This window comes from Tupaia chinensis, unplaced genomic scaffold (assembly GCF_000334495.1).
Source record: "Tupaia chinensis unplaced genomic scaffold, TupChi_1.0 Scaffold148822_1, whole genome shotgun sequence".
In the NCBI taxonomy this organism is placed as follows: Eukaryota; Metazoa; Chordata; class Mammalia; order Scandentia; family Tupaiidae; genus Tupaia; species Tupaia belangeri.
Genome location: NW_006208669.1, coordinates 302,424 through 327,274, shown reverse-complemented (window position 1 = coordinate 327,274; position 24,851 = coordinate 302,424). Strand labels below are relative to the sequence as shown.

Here is a 24,851-nt window from a genome sequence, read left to right as displayed (position 1 = left end):
CACACACACACACACACACACACACACACACACACGCAGACCTGTGGCATTCCCTCCAAGGCCCTGGCCCTTCTCAGGGGCTGCTAAGCAGTGCCGTTACAGCAAGCTCCAAGTCCTAGGCGTGTCCCTTTAAGTGCCTGTGCAGTCAAATGCCACAGGATTTCAAATGGAAATGACATGAATTAATTTCCTGAGAAGAACAAAAAGAAAAGGGAAGTAGAGAAGAAAGGCAGCTTCTTGTGACACAATATGCAGACTCATGGCACCCACTGATTGATTGAAGTGTCAAAAAGGCACCTTTCAGGTATAAATGAAGCTGCTGAGAGAGTGTGGAGGCTCTCGCACGCTCTCTTATTCATATGAAATATTAATGGATAAAGTCAAGGGAAAATCAGTTTTCCTTGGTATCTTTGGAATCTTCTCTACCCCAGAAGCTAACCTCTGGACAGCCGTCCTAGTGAGAGATGAAAGCACACAAACGCGTCTCCTCCTCTCAGGTGGGACATGAAAAGTCTTTGGGTCGCTTTAAGAAAAGCTCCCTGTACCTGGCTCCAGCCTCCTCCCGGCCTCTCTGCATGTCACCTGTTCCCGCTCTTTGGACGCTCCAGACAGACGGCTCCCCTGTGCTTAAAGGGAGAGCTGGTATTACGTGTCCCCCACTCAACACGTGCCGAACGGCTGCACTCCACGGCAGAAATGGACAGACTGGAGGGGTGAAGGCCTGGAGAGCAACCGTGGGTACCAGAGACCCTGTGCGCAGAGGGCGGGAGACCGGGGGAACCAATGGGGAAAAGGAAGACGCATGTTGAACAGACACAAACGTGGACAATTATCTGCTGTGAGAATATGTACGATACTATCGATACTATCTTTAACTGAATCATCATACAGTGTATTCAGAATGGAAAAATTCATTTGCTTTATTGTAATGATCTACAGTGACTGAATGTAAAAAAAAAAATAATTAAAACAAAAATAATTGGTGTGAGGGGGTGGCAGGCAGGTGGTTAAAGCACTGGACTCCCACATGACAGAGTAAGGTTCAAGTCGCAAACCTGGCAGCTTGCTTCTCACTTCCCTTCTCTCTCTCTCTGGTCAAATGAATAATAATATCAATTAATTAATTAAATAAACTAAAAGTTTAGAAGCTGGCACTGGCTCTTTCCTCTGCCTAAAGCATTTCCCCTCTGCTCTGTGCAGGGACTAGCCTGTAAGTCTCCTGAGAATCCTTTTCTCCTAAACACCTGCAGAAGCCTCCCAATGCCTATCCCAGCACCCTGCTTTCATCTCCTACGGTCTTCTCTGATTGCCTTGTTTGTAGAGTTCTTCACGGAGAGTTCTTCATGGAGCTCGACTGGGATGCGCTGTCCAGGAGGGCATGTCTTTGACTTTCTTCTTGGTGGCTATATCTTCCCCTCGCGGTGGAGGTGCCTGGTGTAGCGCAGGTGCTGAACTGAAACTTTGGAAAGAATAGCTGAACAGTTGGGACCAGCCGATGGCATAATGGTTACGTTGCTGGACTCCCATGTCATCAACCATGGTTCTAGTCCTGGACTTGGTGACTTAACACTCATGCCAGGCTCATATGCATGTGTGCCCAAGATCCAGAGAGGAGAATGGAAGAGAAGGAACTGTGGTCTGGGGGAGGTGATTTCTCACTTTCCCTCTCACTGCCTCTCTCTCTCTGGTGAGTGTATGTGCCCTATGACAAAACTAAAAAACAAAAACTTATTGAGAAATCACATTATACTCCATAAGTGTGTATAATTAGCATTTGTCAATAAATAAGTTAATCCTGTAGAATACATGATCCATGGGAACAAAGAAATGAGATAAGCAGAGATGGCACTGTGAAAGCCTAAAGGGGATTAGATCCATACGAAAATATAGACAATAACGTTGTGACGAAAAAATACTATGGCATTTGACCTATGTGAGTAATACCGGTTTGTGGGAAATTAGCTGTCTTATTTTCCTCTTTTCAGGGAATCACCATGGAAATAGGAAACAATACACAAATTTCAGAATTTCATCTTCTGGGACTTTCAGAGAAACCAGAATTGCAGCCCATCCTATTTGGGCTCTTCCTCTCCATGTATCTGATCACTGTGTGTGGAAACCTGCTCATCATCCTGGCCACCATCTCAGACTCCCACCTGCACACCCCCATGTACTTCTTCCTCTCCAACCTGTCCTTTTCTGACATCTGTTTCACCTCCACCACCGTCCCAAAGATGCTGGTGAACATCCAGACACAGAGCAAGGTCATCACCTATGCAGGCTGCATCACTCAGATATTCTTTTTCCTAGTCTTTGCAGTGTTGGATGACTTCCTCTTGACTGTGTTGGCCTATGACCGGTACGTGGCCATCTGTCACCCCCTGCACTACACGGCCATCATGAACCCCTGGCTCTGTGGAAAGCTGGTTTTGACATCTTGGATCATGAGTGTCGTGTATTCCCTGTTACATAGCTTAATGGCATTGCGGCTGTCCTTCTGTGTGCTAGTGGAAATTCCCCATTTTTTCTGTGAACTTAATCAGGTGGTTCACCTGGCCTGCTCTGACACCTTTCTTAATGACATGGTGATCTATTTTGCAGCTGTGCTGCTGGAGGGTGGTCCCCTCACTGGGATCCTTTACTCTTACTGTAAGATAGTTTTGTCTATTTGTGCAATCTCATCAGTTCAAGGGAAGTACAAAGCATTTTCCACCTGTGTCTCTCACCTCTTGGTTGTCTTCTTATTTTATTGTACAAGCATGGGTGTGTACCTTAGTGCTGGTGCTACCCACAGCTCACACACAAGTGCAAAAGCCTCGGTGATGTACACTGTGGTCACCCCCATGCTGAACCCCTTCATCTACAGTCTGAGGAATAAAGACATAAAGAGGGCTCTGAAAACAGTCTTTGGAAGGGAAACTGTGAAAGGGTCAATGACCTTGAGCTTAAGTAACACATAATTTCAGAGTTTAAAGTCATGGACTTATAATTTTCAAATCAAATTGTGAAAGTACTTGTCTACACAATTGAAGTAACACTGTATTCAGCTTTCTACCTTCTCATATATGAGCAAATTTTTTCTTTGCCATTTTTCTACTTTCCCAAAGTTGTTTCTAGCCTTGTATCAGAAATACTTTAAAATTTTCATTATCTTATAGGACAATATGCAACTCCTAAGAATATCGTATTCTCAAAGGATGTATATCATTCCAAATAATTTTTTTAATTTTGTTACTAAAATAACTTTTTTGGGTTGGGTTGCGCCTATAAAAAAGAAAACAAGAAAAAAAAACAACTAGAAAACAAAACAAAGCAAAACAAAAAGCACATTTACATTTGGTAACTAATACTATTAAGGTAATTTAATTAAAGGATTTATTGATGTGCTTTATGTTGTTTCTTTAAATATTTGCTTGTTTCTTCTTGAATACTTTAGTGTGGCTGTAATTATAACTCCTTGAAGTGCTTAAGATTAATTACCTCCCCTTAATCTCACCCTCTTTCCATATAGTCTTCAGAGTCTATAACCATTTTCAGAGCTTCTTTGTCCTCCAGTCTCTCAGTTTCCACCATAGAGTGCACACAGTTGGTATATGTGAAGTGAAGACATACAATGTCTCTCTTTCATACCCTGACTTGCTTCACTCAGCAGTTTATCCACTTTCTATCAGATGCCAAGGTCTTCTTGTTTTTCTTATTTTTATTTTTTATGACTGAGTAGTATTCCATAGTATAGGTGCTGCACTTTTCCAATTCAGAGGAGAAGAGCTGATGTTAACAACCCACTATGAGACTGCTTGGACAGGAGGTCCGCAAGTTAAATAATATGGTGTGTGTGTAACTCACCTGCAGAAATTCCTATGATAAGTCAAATAGTCACCTTGAAACACCAAGGTCAGAAAATGACTTGGTAAAAATTCAGAACAAAGAAGACATGTTGCTTGTATGGATTCCTGGAGTGAAGGCCCAGTCATGTTGGTACAGCAGAACCATAATGAAAGATGAGGTCTGGTATCCAGGAGGCCTGGATATACTGGGTGTGCTGTGTGCCAATGGACATGGCTGGTTGGAAGGCATGGGGGAGGATCATGGGTGAGACCCTGATGAGGGTACTTCTCTCTCTCTGTTCCTTATGCTCTCTCAAAAAATACCTTTTCAGAAATTAATGAGAAAATTCATTTTACAAGCTGTGTGGATGCACATGGATTAAATGTGTAAAATAAATTTTAAAAAATGAATGAAAGTCACCTTTGGAAATCCTGGGTGACCTTCACATTGAAAAGAGTAGATCTAAACTGGATGACACTGATATTCATTCACTGTCCCTTCAGTGTCATGACAACATTTAAAAATGTAGAGATTATTTAATGTATAGCAATGGAGGGGGTCATACTGGTAGGCAGTGTTGAAGTTTTCAAGATGAAATAGGTAGATAATTTGATTTAAAAAAAAGATAAAAGACACCAACCAGCACTGTATGGGACCTTATAGTGCCTAACACATTAAGCCAAGTAAGGAAAGGTACCTAGATGGTAATTTTCTTAGTATGTTTCCAGGGTTCAAGTTCTGAACCAGCAGTTTTCAATCAGAAACAATTGCCCTGGGGGATATTTGATGAGTTATTCTTTGTTGTACTCGTTATTGTTACCCTCATGCTGACTTTGAATGGTCACATTAAAATCCATAGACTCTGGATATCCCTATAGACCAGTGGTTAAGGAAACCGGATCCCACATGGCTGTCTGTGGTTTGAATTCCAAATCCAGAAGTATGGAAAACATGCTGGATGTGTGTGAGTGTATGCCTCAAATTTATATATGTGAGTGTGTACCTCAAGTCAAGGTAAGATGAAGAAATGGAGGAGAAGGAATTGTGGCATGAGCATGTCCCATTGAAGGGTACTTTCTCCTTCTCCCCTGTTTAAACTCACACACTTTCTGGCAACATAAAAAATAAGAACTAATTTTTATACTCTTTTAAACTGTCCTATGTTTCTTGGAAATATCTCAAAGGCTGATACCCCTTGATGTATCAAATTAATCCTTCAAGTATTCTAGGAACTACTTCTACTCTTCAAGGAAATCTTGTCTTGTTGGTGCAAGCCTATAGCATATCATTCATAAACATACAACATCAACAGATATGTGGAATGTTCATGTGTCTGTTTATCCCCTGAGGGATAAACATTTTATTTTTCACTTATTTATTCACTCCCTTTGTCCCTTTAGTAAGATAAAGTTTTTCTGCCATTAGCTCTGCATTTTGTTGTCACCTCAAAAAGGAAAAGTGTGTATCTCTACATTGGTTGATTTTGAGCTTGGACATATGACATGTTTTGGTTGAAATAAAGTGAGCAGCCAGACACATTCAGTGTTTAAAAAGAAATTGTAAATGCTGTTGCAAGATGCCACCACTTTTCTTGATCTTCCTCTCTTAAATTGGTCTTTCTATTCAGAATTGGAGAACAAATTAAGATATGGAAAGTCCTTTGAATGGAATATTTCTGTCCCCTCCACAATTCATGTCCTAATCCACAATGAGAAGACTTCACCCGTATAGACTCTAGTGTAATATAAAGGCAGATATTAAGTCATTAATTTCTGGGTTGGCTTGTTATGCAGTGATAGCTCACCATTGCAATAATTAATGCAAACCCAACTAAAGGCATTCAGAGAAGTCTGGTCCCTCTTACTTATAGGCATTTGTTCTAATATTTGAAGACAACAATCTTGATTACATGGATGTTCAAGTTTATTTCACATAATTGTATTTAAAAGCAACTACCTTTGAGGTTCCCTTCTAGGTAACTAGGAAAGGTTGGCAGGACATATATATTTTTGCAGTAGTAAGTTGTGACCCTAAATCAAAGTCTGTATTCCTATAGGCAATACGGGAAGACCCTGAAACTTTTCACACGAGTCATCCTTTGATCATGAAGATGGAAGAAAGTTTAGAGTATAAAAGGGACATAGAAACTGACTCTGCTATACATACACAGATTGTTTATTTACCTCCACTTTAATGTTTATCACAATTTCTTTTCTTTTCTTTTTTTTATTATGGAGTACATGCACTCCCTGTAAATGAAAGAGAGAGACAGAGCGAAATACCTGACCCCCTCCCCAAGAAGTATGGCCATGACACAATCCCCTCTCCTCCATTCTCAACTGGGATTTGGGGTACACATGGACACACAGCAGTACTGATTTTCAAGCTGCCGAGGGTGGGACTTGAACCATGAAGTCAGCCATATGGTATCTAGTCGCCTTAACCCTCATGCTACCTGATGACCCTCTCATAAAATTTTAAAGGGAGAATATTTATTAGAACAATTTAAGGAGTTATGTGCAGATAACTATGGAAATTAAAAACAGAAACAGAAAGATAATACAACGAAATAATGCAGAACATGAAATCAAATCCATGCTTCCTTGAGTGAATATGACTTACCCAAACAAAGCTATGATAGTAAATACATAAATGGCTGAAAATGTTACTCCATCATATTAAAAATCATCTCTGACATAATTGACATTAAGTCAATTGATTTATGCAGAGTAGCCTTGCTGTGCAGACTACACATGGAACATGTATTGTTCAGCAACTTTAAATAATCATTTAATTTAATTTATTATTATTTTTAATTAAACCAGAGAGAGACAAAGAAAGACAGAGAGGGAAAGTGAAAAAGCATGCCAACTGGTCTGGGACTTGAACTGCAGTCGGCCATGTGGGAGTCTAGTACCTTAGCCCCCATTCCACCTGCTGGTCCCTGTTAGGCAACTTTTGCTCTTCTACTCATTGCCAGGGAATGTAGTAAGCACTATGGACACTGTGCTGAATAAAAGGATAGGATTTTAATTAGGAAAATAAGATGCCATGACCAGCTAAACAACACGTGAGTATGTGAAAGTCTACATTATCAGGGGGACCAACTTAGTGATGGAGAAAGGAATGATAGACACAGAAACTAAAACCTGTGGTCTCGGTTATTTATGTATGATGAAATTATATTCATGACCTTATCATTGCCAAGTATAATTTATTCTTGGAGAAATTTCTTTTTTTTTTCTTTTTGCTCTAGTGTGTGAGTGCATGTTGGAGAGACAGAGACAGAAAGTAAGACGTCACCCCTCAGGAGGGATGGCCACACCACAGTCCTTCTCCATTCTCCCCTCATGATCTTGGGTATGTATGTACATGTGCCTGACATGAGTTTTAAGTTGTCAGGTCCAGGACTCAAATCGCTGTTGACTATGTGGGAGTCCAGTGATGTAACCCTTACACCATCTGCTGGTCCCACCAAGTATAATTTAATAACTAATAAATATACAATAATACACATTGAATTCCTCTTCTCCAAAGTTCTTCAGAACAGAAGTGTTTCAGATTTCAGATTTTTTTCAATTTTTGAATATTAGCATTACATAATGATAGGTCTTTGGAATGAGAATCAAATCTAAATAAAACATTCATGGATGGGGGACCAGCAGGTGACATGGTGGTTAAGGCACTGGATACTCCCATATGGTGGATCATAGTTTGAGTCCCAGACCTGATGGTTTTCTTTCTCACTTTCTCTCTCTCTTTGTCTCTCTCTGGTCAAATTAAAATAAGTGAATGACTAAATAAAATTAAATAACTGATTCTTTAAAAATAGACTTTTATTATTAAAAAAATCAGTGATGTTTCATATACATCTCATACACATAGCCTGAAGATAATTTTATTCAAACTTTTTGCATTGCAGCATTTTGATTGTGACCTATCACTTGAGGTCAACTATGAAACTTTCTTCCTTTGCTCAGAAAGTTTTAGCATTTGGAATATTTTTTTAGATTTTGGAGTTTTGGATCAACCTGCTCAACCTGTATGAAAAAGATGTGAATCTTCAAATTGTCCCTGATCTTCGTTTGGGAATAAATATGTGGAAGTAGGTAAATGACAAAAGGAAATACTGTTGGTTTCAGGGAGAGCAGAAAGCTTTAAAAAAGAACAGCTGAAATTGTATAAGAACCAGAGATCAAAAAAATTGAAACTAAAGAGACAGATAAAATTCTACTTCTACAATCTGATTAAAGAACCACAATTTATGAGTTTGAGGATATTATCCCCGCAATCCCATGTGCCCTTGAAAAATGGCCTGCTTATAGCTTTCCTATGAATAATGGTTTCAGGGCCCTTTTTATGTCGTTGTTCCTCAGACTGTAGATAAAAGGATTCAACATGGGGGTGACCACAGTGTACATCACTGAGGCTGCTGGACTTGAGTGTGAGCTGTGGGTAGCACCAGCACTAAAGTACACACCCATGCTAGTGCAATAAAATAAGGAGACAACTGAGAGGTGAGAGGCACAGGTGGAAAAGGCTTTGTACTTCCCCTGAGCTGATGAGATTCTACGTATGGAGGAAACTATCTTACAGTAAGAGTAAACGATCCCAGAAAGGGTTCCGCCACCCAGCAGCACAGACACAAAATACATTACCACATCATTAACAAAGGTGTCAGAACAGGCAAGATGGATCACCTGTATAAATTCGCAGAAAAAGTGGGGGATTTTGAAATGTGTACAGAAGGACAGCTTTGAAGCCATTAAGCTATGTAACAAAGAATGCAGGACACTCATGATCCAGGACACCAGAATCATCAACACACACATATGAGGTTTCATGATGACCATGTAGTGCAGGGGGTGACAGATGGCCACGTACCGATCATAGGCCATCACAGTCAGCAGACAGACATCCTGCCCTGCAAAGCACATACCGGTCATAGGCCATCACAGTCAGCAAACAGACCTCTTGCCCTGCAAAGAGTGTGAAAAAGAACATCTGGGTGATGCAGCCTGCATAGGTGATGACCTTGCTCTGTGTCTGGATGTTCACCAGCATCTTTGGGACGGTGGTGGAAGTGAAACAGATGTCAGCGAAGGACAGGTTGGAGAGGAAGAAGTACATGGGGGTGTGCAGGCGGGAGTCTGAGATGGTGGCCAGGATGATGAGCAGGTTTCCACACACAGTGATCAGGTACATGGAGAAGAAAATTCCAAATAGGAGGGGCTGCAATTCTGGTTCCTCTGAGAATCCCAGAAGATGAAATTCTGAAATTTGTGTGTCATTTCCTAGTTCCATGTGGTAAATAGAACTACTAAGAAAGAGAAAATTAACATGAGTACTTTTCATACAAATGGATATTACCAACATTGTTGAAGTGTTTCAATCATTATTTTGCAGTCAAGAAAATAATTGGTATTATTCCATTTCCAGAGTAGTTATGCCTTATACAAGGGGTGGAGGTCTTCAAAAATTAATGTAAAAATATGTGTTAAGAAAAATCTATGCGTAGATTTCAAAATATTTTGCGCCAAAATAAACTCCTTATATTAATTCCATTTTCCACAAATATTTTGAAGTTCTTTAAAATTTTTCCTAGGATATATACATGTATATGGGAGGTGATCTATGTTCTCACAGGTAATAAAATTGTTTACAAAATCAATTTAAAGAAAAAGTTAGTTGAAAGCTGGAAGAGAGAAGCAAGGAAGCTATTAATTGGAAGCAAATCAGAAAATCCCCAAATATAAAACCACTATACACCAACTTAAAATGTTAAGATAAAAAGTAAAAATATAAAGAGCATTTACAATATATATACGATTGTATTCATGCCATTGCATGTGAAGTGTAGTAATATGAATGTTTGCATAATATAGACAAAAAATTTTAAGAGAAACTACATTTTTATAGAAAAAGAATGACAATGAGAAAGTAATTAGGCTAATATAGTGGTTTCAATACAACTATACCAAATTGAAAAAAATTGAGAGTTTAAATCTAACTCTTAGGAAAAAAGACGTCAAATAGTATTAATTTAATGACATCAACATGGATCATTAATTCAACATGAAATTGCCCAAGACTTGGACATACAAGAATGTAACAAGAAGTCTTGAAATTCAGGAAGTAATGTAATACAGAGAGAATTTCATCTTACATAAAGATAGACAGATATATTTAAATATACCTATGGAAGATACAGGTAATATCTAGTGAACTGGTAAAGCATAATGTATTTCACACATGAGAACAAAGGATGCAAAAAAACCTTTCTACATTTTAAAAAAGAATGGGGGAGGGTGGCAGGTGGAATAGTAGTTTATATGCTGGACTCCCATGGGGCCAACTGCTGTTTGAGTCCCAGACTTGGCAGTTTGAAACTCATACCAGGTGTGTGTGCGTGCATGCCCAAATCCTGGGAGGAGAATGGAGGAGAAGGGATTGTGACATTGCCATTCCCCCTGGGGGATGATTTCTTGCTTTCTGTCTCTATGTCTCTTTGGCAAGTGCACATGCCCTATAACAATAATCTCTCCAACACAAACAAAACAACAACAACAACAACAACACACACACACACCACAAAACAATGGGAGGCAGGAAGTGGAACAAAATACAATCAACTAATAGACTTGGCCCTGCAAAACATACAAACTTCCACACAGTCTCATTCAAGTTCTTCTATATATACATACACAAAAGAACTATATTACAGCAGCTGAGTTGATGGGGGAAAAAATGCCAATATCTTGTACCAATGAATGCAATCAAAAATAGAAATAAAAGCATGTTGAAATCACTGTCAAAAGCAAAGATTACACAGGGAACTTGCTAAAAGGAAAATAAATAGCTAACAAACCTACAAGTATATTCAGCCTCACAGATAATAAAATAATTATAAATTAAAACTCTTTTATATGTCTCTTTTCACTCAATAATTAATTAAATACCTTTTATATGAATATCCAATGTGAGAAGGTGCTATGGAATGGGTGTTTCATGAACTTGTGTTACAAGGTAAAATCTGCAAACCCCCCCGAACTGGATATTTCTTATCAACATTGAAATGTAGGAGAATGGACTCTATCTTACAAATAAAAATAATATAGCTCCAGTCAGTAGGTGGTGGTGGTTAGGGTGTTGAACTCCCACATGACTGTCTGTGGTTTGAGTCCCAGACCTGGTGGCTTAAAACTCACGCTGGGTGCATGTATATGCATGCTCAAAATTACAAGAGTAGAATGGAGGAGAAGAGATGGCAGTGTGGCCATCTCCTTTGGGGAGTGATAACTCATTTTCTCTCTATCTGTCTCTCTCATGAGAGCAAAGACCCTATTGAAAAAAATCTGTCTAAAACAAACAAAAAATGATATGGCTTCACTTCACTGCATACCTAATCCTCCATTTCTTTACCCCTCTTAATTTCAAAATATCTTGAAGTTGGTTTTACTGGAAGTACTTGACACTCCCCATCTCCCTTTTATTTTAAAAGGATATTAACATTATTTTTAATTATTTTTAATTTTTCAATTTAATTTTCTTTTATACTTTCAATCACATTGTTTAGCTTTAAATTTTTATTTATTTTTCTCTTTGTTTTACATTTAATCCCTGTACATCTTCACAGCATACAAAATAAATTTTCCCAGCATGAATCCACTGCATATCAATCTAGTCAAAGATATTACCAAACACATCACCATCCATTGGACTTCCATTAACATCATTTCATTGTCAACAATGACCCCTGCCATACTCAGTTCAATGTCCCTTCTTTATTTAATATCACAAATAAGTGCAATGACTAAGCAAGCAACTACAGACAGTTCTCTGATGTGTACTAGGCTGGTCTAGCTCTCAGTTTATGTTGGGTAAATATTCTCAGCTTCCATTGTCTCTGACCTGCTGCTGCAGTGTCTGCTGTGCTCTCTGACTCACCTGTGGGGTCTCTGAGAAGAGGGCCTCTGTGTAGAAGCCTGAGTTCCTCTGTAGGTGGTCTATAATGGAGACTGAAACTGTGTCCCAGACAAGGCAGTGAGGAAGAGTCAAGCATCAGTCCCTGAGCCAGACTGGAGAATCCAAAAGAAATAACCATGTTCCTTCTGGACCAGGTTGTGCTCTCTGAAGGACAGGAGCAGAGGAGATATTTACAGCTCCCGCTACTTCTCATTAGGCTCATTTCCCAGATTGTTATCTTGTCCTCTAAGCACATGATTTCCCTACGGACACTGGTCTGGCTGGAAAGGAAACTTTTCTTGCAGATGGTCTGTTCCCAAGAGACAAGCTTAGTCAGGTGAATCCCATTTTCATTACTTCTTCCCCATTGGTTGATCCTGTGTTGCACAGGCCTAGCCTTCTACTGTTCCCAACTAAGTCCAGCCGCTTCTTCTCACAGTCAATGAAATGAGAAGCAGAGGCTAAAGAAGAAGGGAATTTATTTCTGTAAATAGTTATGGGGAGAAAGCAAGCAAGAACCACCAAATTGTCTTGAAAGGCTTAACATGTTCTCAGTATTTATAGGCACAAGACACAAGCAGGTACAAATCACTCCTCACTATGGTCAGTCAGAGTCAATTGCTTTATCCTGAGTAATTATAGTGATTTTTTTTCAAGTACCCATTCCTGATCTCTATCTCTCTCTGTGTGTGTATGTGTGTGTGTGTGTGTGTACGTACAAAGGAAAGTAAATTGCTAACAAACCCACAAATGTATTGAGCCTAACAGATAATGAAATAATTCTAAAGTAGAGCTCTATAATATGTACCCTTAGCTTAATATATTTTTTTATGTGAATAAATGAGGATGTGAAAGAAAGTACTATGGAATGCATGTTGCATGAACTGTGTTTACCAGGTAAAAGCAGCAAACATCCCCTTGGTCTGGATCTTTCTTATCGATAAGAAGTATAGGTCAATACTCCCCATCTTAAATAAAAGCATTCAAAAGTGTCAACAGAAACAACCAACTCTGCAGAAATAGTAATTTGTGTGGTTTATTACTAAGCATGAATATGTGTGACCTAGGCCTGGAGAAGGGGAACACAAGCCTTTCTTGGGATGATCAGGTACAGGGGTTCCTTTTATTTGATTTTGAGTGAGAGACACCATTTGGAATTTAGTGAAAAGAGTTCTTTAATTGGTCTGGTCCAAAAGGGTGCGACATCTGGACATGAGGGTTTGTAGCTCAGGTGGGTTTTACAGTTCTTAGGCTGGTGATTGAAAAGAAAGTTTTGTGTTTCAGAAAGGGTTCAGCAAAGAGTGCACTGTCACAGAGATAAGGGGAATTGCATATGTCCCAAGGACAGGATGTTGGAAGAGTCCTTAATCAATGAGTCAAATGGTTGGTTAATGCTTGTGGACATGATTCATTCATCACAAGAATACTATGCCAGGGACAGGATATAGGAAGAGTCCTGGTATTAAATGGGCCAAAATGGTCTGTTAATGTTTGTGGGCATGACTTATCCCAGGCCCTATGGAAGGAATTTTGGAAAATAGGAATAAGCAGTCAGACTTCTGTTCTCAAAATATATAAAAATGAAAAGTTATCCACATGGTAATATCCTTGACTGGACTAATATACACTTTATTTATACTCAGAAAAATAATTTTGTATGCTGTACAGATGTCCACTGATTAAATGTAAAATTTAAAATATATAAAAATAAAATAAAGGGCCAGCATGTGGCATGCTGGTTAAGGCACTGGACTCCCACATTGTCAATTGTGGTTCAAGTCCCAGACCTTGTGGTGGTTTTCATGTTCCCTCCTAGCATCTCTCTCTCTGTCTCTCTCCAGTGAGAGCACATGATCTCTGGCAAAAACCTAAAAATAAAAAAATAAAATAAAATAAATCTGACCATTCCTCAAAAAGATCTCTCCATGACTCAGCACTTGGTCAGGTTGCTCTTGTTAGAAGCCTCTCTTAATTTAAAAATGGCTGCAGTCCTGCTGACCTGCTTCACTAACACCTTAGCCCACCTTTGAATTCCATTACTCCAAGTCTAGTGAGGACCCAGGGGTGTTCAAAGCATTACTTTGTAGTAGACTCTGATACACATCAGAAAATTGTTATTCCCTTCTTAAAACATAGGGAGAAGTATGTTTCTTAAAACTACAAATATTCCACTTCTTGGCATCATGAAACCTTTGTCAAAGCAATTAGGAATTTCATACCTATATCCCAAGTTGAGAGCTATCATTTATTCCCTTATCATAAATTTAAAAAAATTGTTTTTAATTTTAAAATTTTCTACAGGAAACATGTGCTCCCTAGAGAGAGAAATAGGGAAAGTGAGAAAGCAAGCCACCACGTTCAGAACTCGAACTGCAGTCAGCCATGTAGGAGTGCAGCTCCTTAACCACCACACCACCTGCTTGTTGCCCCTCATCATATTTTTTTTCATTATTACAGATATTTTGAAATCTTACTCACCATAACATGAACTTAGTATCATATAGAAATTGCCTGATTTGGGTCAGCCAGGTGGCATGATGGTTAAGGAGACTAGATCCTACATGGCCAACTGCACATTCAGCTCAAGACCTGGTCCCCATGGTTTGAAAAATTCACTGGGCACATGTGCAAGCAGAGAATGGAGGAGAGTGATTGCGTGGTCATCCCCCTGGGAGGGTACTTTCTCACATTCTCTCTCTCTCTCTCTCTCTCTCTCTCTCTCTCTCTCTCTCGTATACACACATCCTTCTCCACAATTATCTGTGTGTTTTGTTGCTACCTCAGTTGGGAAGAGTGTATATCCCTACAACGGTTGACTTTGAGCTCGGATGTGTGACATGTTTTGGTTGAAAGGAAGTGAGTGTCCAGACACATTCAATGCTGAAAAAGAAGCTGTAAAAGGCATTGTAAGATACCACCACTTTTCTTGATCTTCCCCCCTCAAATTGTCCTTTCTACTCAGAATTCAAGAACTAATTAAGATATGGAAAGTTCTTTGAACTGAATATATTTGTCTGCTCCACAATTCATATGTCCTAATTCCCAGTGAGAAAGCTTCACCAATATAGACTCTAGTGTAATACAAAAGCATGGTATTAAACCATTAATTACTGGGTTGGCTTGTTATGCAGCAATAACTCACCATTACAATAATCAATGCAAACAAAGCAAAATGTAGACATTCAGAGAAGTGTGCTGCCTCTTATTTATCACCATTTGTCCTGATATTTGAAGACAACATTCCTGATTACATGGATATCCATGTTTATTTCAGATAACTGTATTTAGAAGAGAATACCTGCTAGGTAACTAGGACAGGTTGGCAGGAAATAATGTGTTTTTTTTTTTTTTTTGAGAGGTTTTCACTACAGGGCACGTGCGCTCGCCAGACAGACAGACACAGAGACAGAAAGCGAGAAATCACCCCCCAGGGGGGATGGTCATGCCACAATCCCTTCTCCTTCATTCTCCTCTCGGGATCTTGGGCACGCATGCACATGCGCCTGGCGTGAGTTTTAAGCCACCGGGTCCGGGACACGAACCACAGTCGAGTACGTGGGAGTCCAGTGACATAGCCATTACGCTAACTGCTGGTTCCCAGGAAATAATGTTTTTCAGCAATAAATTGTGACCCTGAATCACAAATCTCTATTGAGGATACGCTGGGAAGAGCCTTTGATCATGAAGATGGAAGAAAGCTTAGAGTATAAAAGCGGTGTAGAAACTGACTTTAGTATAAACACACAGATTATTTATTTAATATCCACTTTAATATTTATCACACTTTTTTTCTGTAGGGCACATGCACTCACTGGAGACAAGAGAGAAAAAGAGAGAGAGAGAGAGAGAGAGATCACTCCCCCCATACTCGGGGGATGATCAAGCTGCAATCTTCTCTATTCTCATCTTGGGATTTGGGGCATGCATGTACACACACCCAGAGCTATTTTTAAGCTGCTATGTCTGGGACTCAAACCATAAAGTCAGCTGTCTGGGATCCAGCCACGTTAACTTCCATGCCACCTGCTGGCCCGATCACAAATATGTTTAAAAGATGAGATATTTATTAGAACAACAGAAGGTGTCATATGTAGCCAACCACGGAAAAAGAAAGCAGAAATAGCAAGACAATATCATGAAATAATGTAGAACATGATACTAAATCCTTCACTCCAGTAAACAAACTTACACATGGACACCAAACTTCCATGTTGTGTGGAGTAGCTATGCCTCATCAAAGCAAATCTTCCATAGTAATTCCTCGTATGACTGAAAATGCTACTCCATCATACTTAAGATCATCTCTGACATGAGACATATATTGAGTGAATTGAATTATGCATATTTTCTGTTCCATGTAGACTACACAGGGAACATGTATTTGTTAAGCAGCTTTAAAAAATGATTAATTTAATTTGATTATTATTTTTAATTAAACCAGAGAGAGATAAAAAGAGGGAGAGGAAAATTGAGAAAGGAAGCCACCAGGTCTGGGACTAGAACCACAGTTGGCTATGTGGGAGTCAGTGCCTTAACCACTATGCCACATGCTGGCCCCACATTGGAGCATTCTGATTGTGACCTATCATATGGAGTCAAGTATAACATTTTCTGCCTTTGCCCAGAACGTTTTACATTTAGAACATTTTGGATTTTTGGATAAAGGATGCTCAACCTGTATGAGAAACATGAGAATGTCCAAATTGTTCCTGATCTTATTTTGACCATTAATGTGAGACATTAGGGAAATAAAAAAGATTCAGAGAGAGCAGAACAATTTATAAAAAGAACAACTTAAATTGTATAACAACCTGAGATCAAATGGAGTGAAACTAAAGTAAATACATGGATAAAATTCTACTTCTCTAGTCTGATTAAAGAACTGCAATTTTTGAATCTGAGAGTTCTATCCTCTTAATACTGTGTACCCTTGAAAAATAGCCCAATCATTGCTTTCTGGTGATTAATTGTTTCAGGGCCCTCTTTATGTCTTTATTCCTCAGACTGTAGATGAAGGGGTTCAGCATGGGGGTGACCACAGTGTACATCACCGAGGCTGCTGCACTTGAGTGTGAGCTGTGGGTAGCACCAGCACCAAGGTACACACCCAGGCCTGTGCAATAAAATAAGGAGACAACTGAGAGGTGAGAGGCACAGGTGGAAAAGGCTTTGTGCTTCCCCTGAGTGGATGAGATTCTACGTATAGAGGAAACTATCTTAGAATAAGAGTAAAGGATACCAGAAAAGGTTCCACTACCCACCAGCCCTGTTGTAAAATACATCACCATGTCATTAAAAAAGAAATCAGAACAGGCACGGTGGATCATCTGATTGAGTTCACAGAGAAAGTGGGGGATTTCCAAATCTGTGCAGAAGGACAGCTGTGATGCCATTAAGCTATGTAACAAAGAATGCAGGACACTTGTAATCCAGGTGGTAAGGACCAGCAACACACAGAGCCAGGGGTTCATGATGACTGTGTAGTGCAGGGGGTGACAGATGGCCACAAACCGGTCATAGGCCATCACAGTCAAGAGAATGATGTCATTCCCTGCAAAGAGCATGAAAAAGAAAATCTGGGTGATGCAGCCTGCATAGGTGATGACCTGGTTCTGTGTCTGGATGTTCATCAGCATCTTTGGGACAGTGTTGGAGGTGAGACCAATGTCAGTAAAGGACAGGTTGGAGAGGAAGAAGTACATGGGGGTGTGCAGGTAGGAGTCTGAGATGGTGGCCAGGATGATGAGCAGGTTTCCAATCACAGTGATCAGGTACATGGAGAAGAAAAAGCCAAACATGAAGGGCTGCCATTCTGGTTCCTCTGAAAGTCCCAGCAGAAGGAATTTTGAAAATTTTGTATTGTTCCTTGGTTCCATGTGGTTGAGGTGACTACAAGGAAAGAGAAAAGTAACATGAGAATTTTTCTCTCAAAAGAGTGTTACTTCTATAGTTAAAATGCTACAATTTATGTTTTGCAGTCATGAAATTAATTTTGTATAAGAATTGGTTCCCCTCCATACACTATTTCTGATTGGGAATTCCTGTCTTACTTTCAACTTTCCCCCAAGAGGTTAGGCATTGTACAATATTTTATTTATTTATTTATTTATAAATTTGCCAGAGGGTGCAGGGGCTTTCTAGAGAAAGATAGAGAGATAAAATGGAAAATTATCTTTTGATGATAATATGTATGGTGATATCTTCCATAGAGCTAATGTACAGTGTATTATGGTTAGGAAAATTCATTTTGTATGCATAATGATATACAATGATTGATTATAAAATATGTATCTATGTATCTATATATAAAATAAAACAAGAAAGATGAAGGGAGACAGTAAGAAAGCACCCTCCATGAGAGATGGCCATTACATAATCTCTTCTCCTCCATTTCTCCCTTTGGGATTTGGGCACACACACACACACACACACATAGTGTGGAAAATACCAAGCCAACAGGTCCAGGGCTCAAACTGCACAGCTGGCCATGTGGGATGCAGCCACCTTAACCACCGTGCCACCAACTGACAATTCTACAATTTTAATAAGAAATTTCTTTATGCACTTGAGTAACACAAATTGAAGGTCTTCCATATTACAGATTCTCCAAGTAATGAGTGTAGGGTGGACCAATAAGTGATATTTAGATGAATGCAAAAGAACATTTTCCACAGCATGGGGAGGCCACTGTTTTTATTTTAAAAATTCAATTCAATTACAAAAGGTAAAAAGAGGAATAAAAGTAACATGAAATGTCAGACTGTTGGAAAAGTCATGACATACATTTTCTATGGAAAAATGCATCACGACTTTTCTGACAACCCAATAAGATAGCAAAATGTATAAAAGACAATTACTACGAATGATGCAGAACTTGTTATGTTTAAAAGACAATGGAGAGGAGCAGCAGGTGACCAAGAGGTTAAGACACTGGATTCTACATGGGAACTGTGTGGTTTGAGTCTTATATTTGGTGACTTGAAAATCACACTGGGCATGTATGGGTACATACCCAAAGTTCCCCAAGAGGAGAATGGAGGCGAAGAGATTGTGGTGTGACCATCTCCCCTATGGGGTGGCTTTTCTCTCTCTCACTCTCTCTCTGACTAGTGTACATGCCTTATAGCAAAAACTTAAAAAATAAATACCACTAAGGGAGATGACTATGCAAGTTGAACAACTGATAAACTTGGACATACTGACTTAATAGCTTCATATATTATCCCACAAAATATTTATCTACCCATCATCCATCTATCATCTATCTATCTATCTATCTATCTATCTATCTATCTATCTATCATCTATCTATATCATCTATATTTATCTTCTATCTATCATCTATTGGCAGTCTATCTATCTATCATCTACCTATCTATTATCTATCTCTATCATCTATCATCTATCTATATCTATCATCTATCATCTATCTATCTATCTATCTATCTATCTATCTATCATCTATCTATCTATCTATCTATCTATCTATCTATCTATCTATATCTATAACCATCTATCTTTTATCTGTCATCTATTGTCAGTTTATCTATCATCTACCTATCATCTATCTATCTCTATCATCTATCTATCATCTACCTATCATCTATCTACCTATCTTCTATCTATTTCTATCTACCGTCTATCATATATTGTCAATTTATCTATCACCTTTTATGACAAAGCTAATTAACTAGCTATTATAAGTAAATAGTAAACAACAAACTTAGTGCAAAAACTACACTTTTTTCTTTGAAAGAATAAAATAAAAAGAACCCAGTACATAAAAGCAGAGGTTTTTGGGTCAGCAGGTAGTGTAGTGTTTATGATGCTGGACTCCCATCCCACCTGGTTGACAGCAATGTGTATCCAAGACCTGTTGATTTGAGAAATCATGGTAGATTTGTGTGTGTGTGTGTGTGTCCCTCAAATTCCAGGAGGATAATAGAGGAAAAGGGACTGTGGCATGGCCATCATCCTCAGGGGTGATATCTCACTTTCCTTCTCATCATCGCTGTGTCTCTGTCTGGCAAGTACAAGTGCCATAAGGCAAAAAGTGCTAGGAAAAAAAGAAAAAGAATGTCCATAGGGATTTGCAGAAAGGAGAAGAAAAACTGAAAAATTGAGTATCTGATTTTTGAGGGATGCTGGCCCCGACGTACTCTAATGTTACCAAAACCCCTTACTCCTCCTATTCCTCTTTAGTTTCATCCAATACAAATTCTATTCTCATCCATGCGTTGTGTCTAAAAACCCTATTTTTTTTTTAAGGTTTTTACCATAGAGATGTGCGCTTGCCAGAGCAAGTCAGTGAGAAGGAAAGTGAGAAATCATTGCCCAAGAGGGATGGCCACATCGCAATCCCTTCTCAATGCTCACAGGATTTGGGGCATACATGCACTCATGAACACACACCTGGTGTGATTTTTCACCCACTGGGTCTGAGACTTGAACTGCACTTAGTCATTTGAGAGTTTAACTCCTTAAACACCATGCCACCTGGGGGCTCCCAGGAAATGCTTTTTAACCCCCCCCAAGGGGGTGCACCATTCCTGGAGGTACTGCAGTATCAGGTCAATTTATTGAATGGATGGGGCAAGCTCCCCTTCCATCTCCCTGCTCAAAAAATGTATTTAATACATTGTCCTCGATTAGAGGACATTTGAGTTATTAAACTGATTAGAACAGATACCACAATTAATATTAAGCCAAAAGGCCAATAAATAATGCTTTTTTTTCTTTTATGCCATAGGGCTTGTGCACTCACTAGAGAGATATAGATATAGATAGATGGATAGATAGATAGATAGATAGATAGATAGATAGATAGATAGATAGATAGGTGGGGGAGGGAAGAGAGAGAGAGAGAGAAAATTCACCCCACAAAGAGAATGACCACACTGCAATTCCTTCTCTCCTGGGATCTTGGCATACATGCACATGCACCTGGTGTGATTCTGAAACCACCAGGTCTGGGACTCAAATCACAGTCAGTAAGTTCAGTACCTTAACCACCACACCACCTGCTGACTCTTGTATTTTTACCAAACTTAATAAATCCATTACAAATTAGTTCATTAGCCAAGCAAACACAGTAACCTCCTGGCTCAGGGTTAGGTTTATTGGGCTCTCAGGTGACCTCAGGTAAACATTCTGTTTCCATTCTTTCTGACCCTTTTCTGCCGGGCTCTCAGACTCACCTGGACAAACTATGAAAATATGTTTCTTCTGCAGGCATCTACAGTCCTTTCAGATGTCTAAATAATGGAAACTGAAGTTCTGTCCCTGGTAGGACAGAGGACGGAGTGAAGCATTTGTCTCCTAGTCCGATGTAAGACTGCAAAAGCAACAGCCATGTTCTAGCCAGCTCAAGGCTGCAAACTCTGGTAAACATAGGAGAGATGTTTACAGGTCCCTTTATCTGTGCATTTGGCACATTTCCTTCTTGTTACTCTAAACCCTGACTACCCGATTTCCCACGTGGACACTGGTCTCAGAAGAAAGAAACATTTTCCTGCTCTTTGTTCCCATGAGACCAGGTGAATCCAGTCTTTATTCCTCCCCCTTTTTGAACTCCCCTGCCTCTAGAGATCCATGCTGGCATTTTTTTCCAACCTTAGTTTAATTGTACTCCCAAGTATTTGCCTTTGCTAGTTTCCTTGTAACTCCAGAGCACTCAGTTGTTAGGGCCACAGCTCCAGCTAGACACAGCAAATTGCTATTTCCTTTTCATCAAGGGAGAGAACTGTGTTCATCTGCTATAAAACCTTGCATAGAAGACCAGAAAATGTGCCTGGCATTAGTTTCAAGCCACCAGGTCCAGGACTCGAACCATGGTCGGCCATGTGGGAGTAGAGCACCTTAACCACTATGCCATCTGCTAGCCCTTATGTCATTGAATTTTACACATGACTTATATATGAGGCCAATACTATTAGGAACGTGTCCTACATTTGCAGAAGTTATTCAGCTATGCTGTGTAATCTGCCCAAGTGAGGAACTGAGTAAGGGATGAGGTTTGATTGGAATTCTGTAAAGGGGTTTCCAAGTCTTATGACCTAGGTCAGTAGTTCTCAACCAGAATGACTGTGCCTTCAGGAGACACTTGGCAATGTTTGATGAAATGTCTGGTTGTTACCACTGGGGAGGTGCTACTGGTACTTAGTGGGTGGAGACAGGCACACTACCTGCTACAATGAACAGAAAAGCGGGGTCCACAAGGGAGATCAGGTAGTTACCGGGTATGGAGTAACAAGAGGGAAATCAGGGCCAGCAGGTGGTGAGGTAGTTAAGGCACTGGACTCCCACATGGCCGACCATGGCTCGAATCCTGATGAATGGATTGAAAAACTGTGGCACATATACACTATGGAATACTACCAAGCCATTAAAAAAATGACACCCTGGCATTTGATAGAAAGTGAAATGGACCAGACTATGAAAGAGAGGTGTTGTATGTCCCCACTCACTATATACTGAATATGAGCATTTGATGGCAGAAACTGAAAGATTGGAAGGTATAAAATCATAGAGCGCAATGGCGATACTAAAGACAGTGTGGAAGGATGGTGGGAAATGGGAAAGGGTAGGAGGGAGGGAATGAAAGAAAAAAGAAAGAAGCAAACAGTTAAGGGACACAAAAATGGAAAATGGGAAATTTTACTTGGTAAGATGTAATGATGCACAGTGATCAAATGTGAAAAATTGAATAAGTAAATAAATTATAGCACCCACCCAAAAAGAGCTCCTGCTAGATTCTAGATTAAAACCTAAAAAAAAAAAAGAAAAAGAAAAAAGAAAAAAAAAAGGAAAGGGACCAGCAGTTGGCGTAAGGGCTACATCGCTGGACTCCCATATAATCAACCGTGTTTCGAGTCCTAGACCTGGTGGCTTAAACTCACACTGGGCGTGTGTGTGCATGTGTGCCCAAGATCCCGAGAGGAGAATGGAAGAGAAGGGATTGCAGTGTGGCCATCCCCCTGGGGGGTGATTTCTCACTCTCTGTCTCTGTCTTTCTGGTAAGCGCACATGTGACCTTATAGCAAAAACCTCTTTTTTTTTAAAAAAAGGAAAAACAAAGAAGGAATAAAACACACAAAACTGGAAAATTCTAATGTCAGATTTTCTTGTATTATACAATCGCATAACTGACAGAGTTGCCAAGTGTACTTACTTTGTTTCACCAACACATTATTATTTTTAATAGGAAAAAAACATAAAATTACTTGGTATATGTTTTTGAGAAGAAATTATTCATCCAAAAATTTATGCTGCTCTATAAAATTAGTGAGTATTTCCAAATATTTCTGATCTTTGGTTAGGATAAACTTGTAGAAATACAGCAAAAAGACAATGAAAAGACATGCTATCAGACAGAGCACAAGGTTTAATGAGGTGATTGATGTTCTTTCATTGTGTAGAGACGTTGAAATCAAAGTCACAGAAGTTACCGGAGAAGATGAGAAGGAACAAGTTCTATTTCCATAGTATAATTTGATTGTCACCCTTTGTGAGCCTGAAGTTGTGAGCTCTGCTTACAAGGACATTCTTCAGTCCCATGACAATTTAATCTAGGCGAATTTCTTCCCGAATGAGTCTTCTCAGAGCCCTTTTTATGTCTTTGTTCCTCAAACTATAGATGAAAGGGTTCAGCATGGGTGTGACCACTGTGTACATCACGGAGGCTGTTGTACTTGGGTGTGAATTTTGATTATCAGCCCCACTAAGGTATACTCCTAAGACTGTACAATAAAGTAAGAAGACAACTGAGAGGTGAGAAGCACAGGTGGAAAAGGCTTTGTACTTCCCCTGAGCTGTTGAGATTTTACATATGGCGGAAACTATCTTAGAATAAGAGTAAAGGATACCAGAAAAGGTTCCACCACCCAGCATTATGGCTCCGAAATGTATGACAATGTCATTAATAAAGGTGTCAGAACAGGCAAGGAGGACCACCTGATTAATTTCACAAAAGAAGTGGGGGATTTGGTTGTGTGTACAGAAGGACAGCCGCAACACCACTGAGCTTTGGAACAAAGAATGCAGAATATTCATGGTCCAAGACATCAGAACCAGCAACACACACAACTGGGGGTTCATGATGATGGTGTAGTGTAGAGGTTGACAGATGGCCACATATCGGTCATAGGCCATCACAGTCAGGAGGAGGGCATCCAACCCTACAACAAGTAGGAAGAAGAATACCTGGGTGATGCAGCCTGCATAGGTGATGACCTTGCTCTGTGTCTGGATGTTCACCAGCATCTTTGGGACGGTGGTGGAGGTGAGACAGATGTCCACAAAGGACAGGTTGGAGAGGAAGAAGTACATGGGGGTGTGCAGGTGGGAGTCTGAGATGGTGGCCAGGATGATGAGCAGGTTTTCACACACGGTGATCAGGTACATGCAGAGGAAAAGACCAAATAGGAGGGGCTGCAATTCTGGTTCCTCTGATAATCCCAAAAGAACAAATTCCAAAATTCTTGTATTATTCACTGGTTCCATGAGGTAGATGTGACTACTAGGAAAGACAAAGATAAAAGGACTCATTTTCACTCAAGAGGCTATTAATCACAGAGTTATAATAATAAAATACTAAAATTTATGGTTTTCAGTTAATAAATTAATCTACATATAGTGTGTATGATGGTCTCCCCTTCCCCTTAGGAATTTCTGTATCATTTTCAAACTTTCCGCAAGAAGTCATGACTTCTACAATTTTACTTAGAACTTCTCTTATCCACTTGAATAATATAATTTGAGATCTGCCCTGTGTTCCAGGCAATGTCTGGGAAAGGAGAGTAAGTCTTAGAGAAACTAAAATACAATCCATTCATGACTATGAAATAAGAGCTGATAAAGAAATAATCATAGAGTAGGGATAATTGTTTCACTGGCCATTAACCCCAGTCAGAAGGGCTAAGACTCAAAAAATGAAGAATGAGAGACCAGTAGTTAGTGTAATGGTTATGTTGCTAGACTCTCATGTAGCCGACTGTGGTTTGAGTCCCGGACCCGGTGGCTTAAACTCATGCTGGACGCATGTGCATGTGTGCCCAAGA

General features: G+C 39.6%; 4 protein-coding genes and 1 non-coding gene across 5 annotated transcripts; 1 reads left to right on the top strand and 4 right to left on the bottom strand.

The window, feature by feature from the left end:
- Positions 1-1,994: 1,994 nt before the first annotated feature.
- On the top strand, positions 1,995-2,960 carry LOC102472742 (olfactory receptor 7A10). The gene has a single exon (XM_006170674.1). The coding sequence runs from the start codon at positions 1,995-1,997 to the stop codon at positions 2,958-2,960; it is 966 nt and encodes a 321-aa protein (XP_006170736.1).
- A 5,187-nt stretch (positions 2,961-8,147) lies between these two features.
- Positions 8,148-8,964, bottom strand: LOC102472306 (olfactory receptor 7A10-like; the record flags this gene model as incomplete). The annotated part of the gene is made up of 2 exons (XM_006170673.3): positions 8,148-8,747; positions 8,800-8,964. Coding segments are annotated over 2 exons (765 nt in total), but the record flags the coding sequence as incomplete, so codon positions are not given.
- A 7,832-nt stretch (positions 8,965-16,796) lies between these two features.
- Positions 16,797-17,501, bottom strand: LOC102471874 (olfactory receptor 7A10; the record flags this gene model as incomplete). The annotated part of the gene is made up of 1 exon (XM_006170672.3): positions 16,797-17,501. A coding segment is annotated over one exon (705 nt), but the record flags the coding sequence as incomplete, so codon positions are not given.
- Positions 17,502-20,326: 2,825 nt separating this feature from the next.
- On the bottom strand, positions 20,327-20,518 carry LOC114006548 (U2 spliceosomal RNA). Its single transcript, XR_003548260.1, has one exon. It is a non-coding gene; the product is annotated as a U2 spliceosomal RNA (small nuclear RNA).
- Positions 20,519-23,355: 2,837 nt separating this feature from the next.
- LOC102471453 (olfactory receptor 7A10) lies at positions 23,356-24,126 on the bottom strand (the record flags this gene model as incomplete). The annotated part of the gene is made up of 1 exon (XM_006170671.3): positions 23,356-24,126. A coding segment is annotated over one exon (771 nt), but the record flags the coding sequence as incomplete, so codon positions are not given.
- Positions 24,127-24,851: the final 725 nt, after the last annotated feature.